Below are 8,484 nucleotides of genomic sequence, written 5' to 3'. Positions count from 1 at the left end.
GCTGTCTCGAGTACATTCAGCGGCATGCCAGACAGGGCGCATGTCGTTGCGGCTGCCGGTTCCGATGGGTGACTGGATGAACCGTCAAATCCAATCCGTCCAGTATGTCGAGGTTCAGGGTCAGCTATGCGCTGCTACAGCTACAGAGGTACGTACTGGGGTGTTTGGACTCCACGAATAAACTTTACTAGGCTTAGGCTTCGTTTAGCTGAAATTTGGCGGATGCTGACATATCGTGGGAGGAAAACACTGTTTGTTCTTAAAAAATATTGTAGAAGTAGTGCTGCAAAAACAGGATGTTAGTATCTGTCACATTGAATGTTTAGACGTCAATTAAAAGGACTAAATATGAATTAATTATAAAGTAATTGCATAAATTATGGCTAATTCTCGAGACGAATTTATTAAGCCATATTAATCCATGATTAGCCCATGTGATGCTACAGCAAACATATGCTAATGATAGATTAATTAGGCTTAGTAGATTAATCTCGTGAATTAACCACAACTTATCTCTACTATAAGGGACCAATCAAAACTATACTAGGTCTCCAAAAAAAAAAGTCCCCCGCTGAGAGACTACAACCATTGTGCACCAACGAAATTGTACCTAGGATTACCGTATCATTAAAATCTATTGCTCCTAATCCTTTCTCACAGGCTTCAACTTGATCCGATGGCCAACGTTATTTGGATCTCCCCCACCCAGGCTTCAACGCACGCCTCACACATCCCGCAGTCTACGGTAAAATGAAAACCAATGGAAGTCAATCAAGGCAAATATGGAAGTCAGTCAAGGCAAATAGGAAGGAGGGGTCCGTGACTCCGATCAAGGCAATTTCTAGAATTGTCATTATAATGTAAAAATCCACGCCGAGCCCGGCCCCATCTGACGCGCCCCTTCCAAAACTCTATGTGCCGTTCTGGTATTGCGTCAATAAGGAATGGCAACAGACCTGCCAACATACCCACTCGCATGTTTACATCAAGAACACGTGGGACCTGGTTTGGTGACCCCACGCGTCAGTAGGAGCAGTGGAGCGTCTGCAGCGTGGCTAAACCTGGAAAGGTCTACCCCTTTCTTCTCATAAAATACCAACGACGGACAAGAAAGCAAAACGGGTCACTTATAGTCCGGGCCCACAGAGAGGAGATCGATAAAGAGGTTTAGCACATTTGGTTTTGCCTATTTTTTTAAAAAAATAGAAGAAATATACGGTTTCATCCTCCAAAGAGAGGAGTTAGACCACTGTGTTACAAAAGTAACACACTACACGCCCCGACCGAGTTTACAAAATAAACGAACCGACTTGACACGTGATTATGAAAATAAAGGCCATTATGAAATAGAACACGCAAGCTAGAGACAATTAGTTTTGTTCTAATTTTTAGATATATAGCTTTTGTTATGCACCTAAATATACATTATGTTTGTATACATAGTAAAAACTACTTCCTCCATTCCAAATTATAAGTCACTTTGATTTTTTTGGTACATCTAATTTGTTATGCATTTAGATATAATAATATGTCTAGATACATAGCAAAATGGATAAACCAAAAAAGTCAAAGCGACTTATAATTTGGAATGGATGGAGTATGTATCTAGAAAAGCTGGAATGACTTACAATTTAAAACAGATGGAGTACTTAAAACTTACTTGATAAATCAGTTGATTATGCCAAGAAGAATTTTTTTCTTTTGTCCAATAATTTTCATTAGTTAGCTTTCTAATACCCGAAAATCATCTGAAGAAAGAAAAACAGGATGGGAGAGAGGGAGAAACCGAGGAACAACCAGATAAATATCCATCGCGGTTGCGCACATATACTTCGACTATATCTACTATTTAATTTTAAAAAAGATCAAATACAATTTTTTCTTTCATTTATCAAAAGTGAATTATAGAGTTACTTTAAGAAGCTTGGTACGACATCTTTGATTATTTGGGACGAAGTTTGCATGAAGTGGCCATGAAGATCTCCAAGACATGTTTAAGGACTTAGGCAGATTGTAAATTATATGGTTAATGTGAGAAATAACTTTATTATGCCTTGTTACGTGTAAGTGTTTCCCGGATTGTATATACATGATCGTATACAATTGTGTGAAAGTTGAACTCTGGAAAAAAGTTGTTGTTTGGTTGTTTCCATGTACATCCCTGAAATGGAGCCGTAGCGTTAGCACGGGCACTATACTAATGCAACTAGTTTTATAATTAACTCATATTTAATCCTCTTAATTGACATCACTGATGGAGAGAAGGCTTCTACTCCCGGTTGGGATCCCCTTTTAATCCCGGTTTTCCAACCGGGAGTAAGAATCCAGGACTAAAGGGTCTTCACCTTTAGTCCCGGGTCAGTAACCGGGAGTAAAGCCCCCTCCTTAGTTAAAAAAATAAACGAATTTCTTGAGACCTCGCTTGCGCTGTGTGGGATTCGAACACAAGACCTCTCTCATCACGCGTAGATTCCTTACCAACTCAACTGCACACCACATGTGACATAGTCCTCCCCGCTCCTACTTTTAAATTGACCCGTGAGGGACCTTTAGTCCCGGGTGGGAGACCTTTATTCCCGATTCGTAATATCAACCCGGACTAAAATGTCACCCTTTAGTCCCGGTTGGTGTTACCAATCGGGACTAAAGGTTGGAGGACTTTTAGTCCCGGTTGGTGGCTCCAACCGAGAGTAAAGGTCCACCTTTAGTCCCGGTTGGCACCAACCGGGACTAAAGGTTCCCTGCCACTGTGCCGAGCGCAGTAGCCGTTGGGCAGGGACCTTTAGTCCCGGTTGGAGACACCAACCGGGACTAAAGGTCTCTCTAGTCCCGGGCGCAAAAAATGCCGGGACTAGAGCTCATTTTGGCCTCGGATGAAAGGTCTGTTCTCTACTAGTGCATATAAACATATATATGACGTGATAAGTACTAAAGTTTAGTCATGGGATCACATCGTGGTGGTGTCCCGCCACATGGTGTACCATGATATTATCCCAGATTCCTAGATATGTGTTTCCCAGAAATGGTAAAAGGTGTGCCTACTTGACTATGGAAGTGGTGCCTAGCGCGTGCATATACGAGCATCCGGAACATATTAAGAGCTAGTTATTAGCTACTATTATACAATCTCTTTAAAACTTTTAGCAATAGCTCATTGTATGATTAGACCACATGACAACCTCACCTAATCTTAACATGTGTGTATAAGATTAGCTCTGGATAAGAGCTAGTTTTTCTCTCTTCTATTAAAATATAGAATAAAATAGCTCATAAGTCATTGTTAAAACTGCAAGCAATACATCCCAAATTTGAAATATTTAGCCACAAAATTAATATAAAAGAAATAGGTTTTTATACAATATCCATATCCATGATCTGGAGTACTGTAGGTCTCAAGCCTCTCATCAGCTGCCAACACTACTGTACGTGGTGAAGTTGAGCCCCGTGTTCGGCAAGATCTGCTGCGATCCGTGCATGTGCAAACAGGAGCCGGTGTGCGCGGTTCAACCAGCTCGACGTGCACAGACGCCCGCACGACGGCAAGGCACCAAGGGAGGAGCGACGAAAGCACTCGCAGCATCTGGGTGTGAGACTGACCACGGCGGCACCTGCCTCCTCGGCGTACGCCCACCAGATCCGGGCTCTGTTCGGCTCGCTGGAAAAACAGTCGATGATGTTGATGTTGATTTGTCGTGAGTTGGCCGAAACAGTACGGTCGCAATCCGCTGTGCGCTAACATTTGGGCCGGCCAGACCCTCCCATAGTCCCATCCCATTATTCTATTCGGGCTTCACTGAGACTGAGACTGAGAGCCCTTCCTGGGCCCACACAGCACGGCCAACCTGGGCCGTGCCGGACTGCCGGTCTGGCTGCCTGGCATGTCAGGCGTTGTGTGCTTGTGTCACTGGCCTCCTGGCCCCACCCGGGACGCCATGTGCGCGCCGTCGTTACAAAATTCCCCACCGTACCTGAACACTCGTAGAAAATGTCCGTGCATACGGTCCCGTCCTTTCGGGCGCCATACTGCCGCCGCCGGAATCTCCTGTCGATCCAGAGTCATGCGTGCCCTGCTATTTCTGCAGATGAATAGTGGTACTAGTACCAAGATACGGTTTGTTAAAACGTTTTCTCAGTGGTCCAAATGGTTGGTTTGCATCGTGCAGATTGCAATTTGCAATTTTGCATGAGATGTGGATCCCCATCCCACGCCGCCGTAGCCTGCAGCACCAACACCAACTCCAACAGCAGCGTGCTTTGCAATCTCACCAACACCAACAACAGCAGCATGTCGTTGGTAAGGCAATAATCAGGCCTTGTTTAGATTGCAAGTTTTTTCACTCTCTCTCCATCACATCAAATCTTTGGATATATACATGGAGTATTAAATGTAGATAAAAAAATAACTAATTACACAGTTTGATTGTAAATTACGAGACGAATCTTTTGAGCCTAGTTAGGCCATAATTAAACAATAATTATCAAATACAAACGAAAGTGCTACAGTGCCCAATACTGTTTTCTAACCTCAGTCTAAACGAGGCCCGAGCAAAGGAAGCACGTAGGAAAACACAACGGCAAACTGCAGCGCTTTTTTTATTCAGTTTATGGTACAGTACAGGAGGGTCTTGCACGCACTCTTTTGCATCTTTCATGCGCGAAGCTGCTGCTTTCACGAAGCACGGGAGGTGACAGGTGAAAGTGCTGCTTTGCGCTGTCGCGCATCGGCGTCGGAATCCTTTATTTTGGTTCATCAGGTGGATGGATCCGGCGGCACGGCAGCTCAGCTCAGTCCTCGTGGTCCCAGACCTCAGATGCGCTCTTGTACGGCCCGTGGGTCTTGTTCACGAAGAGCTCCTCTCCGGTCAGCACGCGCTTCTGCAGATCAGGCAAAAACGGTTCACTATCGGTTCTCTAAAAAAACGAGAGTACTACTTGCTGCTGCAGTAAACGGATCAAACGATTCTCTGTGCATCGACCTGGACACTCATTCTTTTTTGAGTGAAAAATGGCATTATCTCACTAGACTGCACAGATTGTTGGGGTCTCTTCATTTAGTGCTAAAGTGGCAATAAACAAAGCTCAGTTGATGCCGAGAAGTCTACCAAATCAGATAAGCAGATTTTCAGTAGTAGTGAAGTGACCGTTTTCTCTCAGCTGTATAACCTATAGGACATACTGATAACTAAGGGGGTGTTTGGTTCCTGCAGGAAAATTTTAGTCCATGTCCCATCGGATATTTGGACACATGCATGAAGTATTAAATATAGAAGAAAAAAATAACTAATTGCACAGATTGTGGCTAATTTGCAAGACGAATTTTTTAAGCCTAATTAGTCCATGATTTGACAATGCTGTGCTACAGTAAATATGTGCTAATGGCGGATTAATTAGGCTTAATAAATTCGTCTCGTAAATTAGTCTCCATCTGTGTAATTAGTTTTATAATTAACTCATATTTAGTTCTCCTAAATAGCATCCGAACGTCCGATGTGACATGGACTAAAATTTAGTCCAGGAAAACAAACACCCCCTAAGTCATGCTAAGTTAATGCTAAACCAAAAGTCATGCCAGCCCTCACCTCATCTTTGATGCTGCGCAAGACCTTGAAGTCCTCCTCAGGGATCTCCCATCCAAAAACCTGGATGTTCTCTTTGATTCTTTCGTCCTTGGTTGATTTGGGAATAACGCTTGTTCCCCTTTGGAGAGCCCACTTGATGAGCACCTGCCCTGGGGTCTTGTTCAGTTTGTTGGCTATCTGTGGTTAAATGTTTCGGGTGAGACCTAGAAACCAAATGTAGTTTAGGAGCTTGGGTTTAACTGAAATACTATACGAGTGTTGTTCGTTAAATTAGCGAAGGAACCTTTTCGACAACGGGGTCATGTGCTAGGTTCTTCTCTGAAGAACCCAGTGGAGAGTAAGCCTGGAAAGCAACAAAAAGAGTATACAAGAAGGTAAGTGCCTTTTGTTTTTATATCAAAATATGCTAAGATAGAGAATTGCTGATTTTATTTCGAAGATACATATAATATTAGTGAGATCACTTTGTCCTATCTGATTTCCAGAAGAAATCTTACAGTAACATGAATCCCATGCTTCTTGCAGGCCTCAAAAATCTTGTCGTTCTTCCAACCAGGGTGCATTTCCATCTGTATTGAACAATGTCAAGAAAAGGATAATTCGGTTAACTCGAGTTCAATTTGGTGACTTCAACTGTTCAACATGTTGTAGGCTTATAGCTATTGATCAATCCTGAATAGCTCAAAACCTGGCATACTGCTGGTGGAACATTTGCTGACCGCAACAGACGGTTGAGCTTGGTGACTGTGTAATTGCAAACACCTATATCCTTAACTAGCCCATCTTTCACAAGGCTTTCCATTTCCCTCCACACTCCTTCCATGTCGAATTCCAGCACTTCCCCAGCTTCTGGGGGCATGTGCGCCCCATCTTTTAGTCTGAAGGGCCAATGGATCTGCGTGCGTTCATTTGTCAATGTAAGCATAATGGTTCTATCAGAAAGAACATATTGCATTTTAGTATAAAAAGGGCTTAATTTCAAATCACTGCTTAGATAACAGGGCAAGCAGGCTAGTGTAAGCTGAACCTGTAGCTACAATAACCTTAGAAGAACTTGGAAGCTATAAGTATTAATCTGTCCCTCAGCTTACAAAAATTGAGATAACAGTAAGAAAGTTGAAACAATAACTAAATCATTGGTTTTGGTTTCTTACAAGGTAGAGATCCAGGTAATCCAGCTGTAAATCCTTGAGTGTTTTCTGAAGTGCTGGCCGAACCTTATCAGGAGCCAACTCTGTGCACCTGAAGCAGTCAAATATTGATCAAATTTCGCATATTGGAGTAATATTTACTGATATTTAGGTATTCAGCACAACATATAAATTCTGCATATAAGTACCATAACTTCGACGTTACAAACAAATCTTTCCTGTTGATCCCACCCTCCATTGCAGCTTTAAGTCCTCCACCGACCTGATTGACAGAGGTTATTTTATGACATACTATCACCTGCTACTAGGAAGGTTAATACAGAAACATGATTATGATTTTATTTTGATGTGTACCTCTTTTTCTACTCTGTATTGAGCAGCTGTATCCACATGCCTATATCCAGCCTACAGGTAACCAGACATTCAGATTTCCGGCCTGTTCGGTTGGCTGGTTCATATCGTTGCTGATTCGTGAAGAAGTACTGCTGGCTGGTTTGTGTGAGAGAAAAATACTGTTCCGGCTGGAAATTTGCGATCGTTTACGACAAGCCACAGCCAAACGACCAAGCTGTCATCGCTGAATTAAAAGCAGGCTCTGCGGAATTCAGGTTATACACCGGACTAGTATGGCAAATCCTTCAGGTACAAGCTAGTGCTACAAGTCTACAACAGTGAAGGCTTTTAGGCTGTTCACCTCCATCTAAATAAAGACCTTCAGTCTGCAGATACTATGTACGATTTTCAATTTCTGCCCTCTGGCAAAGTCTGAGCAAATTATTGCTTTACCACATCGATGGGTAAGACGGTAACTTGGGCACTGCTGCCCATGAGTCACTACTCTCTGTCTAGCATGAATCAGGACTGAATGAAGTGGATTAATCTTTGTTTACTTAAGTCCCAGACCCACAGCAAAAGGATGTAATTCTATACTCAAATACAGAAGATGCAGACAAGATTTAACGATGATTAACACAAACTTTGTGACTAAAATCAGAATTCCACAAATTTACAGCTCATCGTGCTTGTTCTGACCGTGGGACACTATGCTACGCACTGTTTACAGCCTTACGGGTAACTAGAATCATGTGCTCTATTTAATAATTTAATCCTTTTCCTAAATATGTTAGTCATAAAGTTTGGGTAAATAGGAGACGCATGCAGCTATACCTCGGTGATGGCTGTCTGAACAGAGTGAGCGGTATCTGAGCCGGCCCTCCAAGTGCCTAGACCAACAGCTGGAATGGTGTGTCCGCTCTTCAGAACAAAGTGATCTTGTTCTCCTTGCCCCATTGCCTGTGCACTCGCCATTCTTAAACCTCAGTATAATTCCCTTCTCCTATCTTCTTGAAAAAGTTGCTTGTTGCACAGAAGTGAGATGAGTGCACTCCCTATATATATATATGCAGACAGCTCCAGGAATAGATGCCACGTACATTAGTATCCATGGACACATGGCTAGCCATCACAGCCTGACGTCTTATGCACGGAGCACGAGTGCACTGGACGAACATGCCAGAGCCCATAGCTGGCCAGTGACACAATAAAGTATGAAACAAAGAAGTTCTTCGAGAAAGAAACCATCTTACCTACCATATTTCTCCGGAAGATGACGAGGATAACTTGCTCACTCTCTGAAACATCTGGCTCTAGAGAGAACCGTTTGGCGTTTGCAACAGCCGGACCTGCCAACCTTCCTTTAGAGAACTATACTGTCAAACTTTCTGGTATCGCCATTATATTCAACCTAAACCAGA

General features: G+C 42.9%; 1 protein-coding gene across 2 annotated transcripts; it reads right to left on the bottom strand.

The window, feature by feature from the left end:
- Nucleotides 1-4,407: 4,407 nt before the first annotated feature.
- Nucleotides 4,408-8,300, bottom strand: LOC136517937 (aldose reductase). 2 transcript variants are annotated; one of them, XM_066511592.1, is made up of 9 exons: nt 7,898-8,300; nt 7,085-7,135; nt 6,919-6,992; nt 6,734-6,821; nt 6,277-6,474; nt 6,077-6,148; nt 5,863-5,922; nt 5,580-5,756; nt 4,408-4,875 (listed from the first exon to the last, which is right to left on the bottom strand). In XM_066511592.1, exons 1-9 carry the CDS (start codon nt 8,036-8,038, stop codon nt 4,786-4,788), a joined length of 951 nt encoding a protein of 316 aa, XP_066367689.1. In that variant the 5' UTR covers nt 8,039-8,300; the 3' UTR covers nt 4,408-4,785. The 2 variants fall into 2 exon arrangements, with proteins under 2 accessions (XP_066367689.1, XP_066367688.1); XM_066511591.1 differs by having other exon boundaries at nt 4,414-4,875; nt 6,268-6,474.
- Between the last annotated feature and the right edge of the window lie 184 nt (nt 8,301-8,484).

This window comes from Miscanthus floridulus, chromosome 17 (genome assembly GCF_019320115.1).
Source record: "Miscanthus floridulus cultivar M001 chromosome 17, ASM1932011v1, whole genome shotgun sequence".
NCBI lineage: Eukaryota > Viridiplantae > Streptophyta > Magnoliopsida > Poales > Poaceae > Miscanthus > Miscanthus floridulus.
Note: the sequence above shows the minus strand (reverse complement) of the source record. Positions and strands in the feature narration are given on the sequence as shown.

Bases quoted from the DNA above. Each gene is read 5' to 3' on its own strand.
- LOC136517937 (XM_066511591.1), bottom strand. From the start codon at position 8,038: ATGGCGAGTGCACAGGCAATGGGGCAAGGAGAACAAGATCACTTTGTT. The intron at 6,993-7,084 runs GTACACATCAAA...TCTGTCAATCAG, and splicing joins AATACAGAGTAGAAAAAGAG to GTCGGTGGAGGACTTAAAGC. The intron at 4,876-5,579 runs GTGAGGGCTGGC...CCTGATCTGCAG, and splicing joins TGCGCAGCATCAAAGATGAG to AAGCGCGTGCTGACCGGAGA.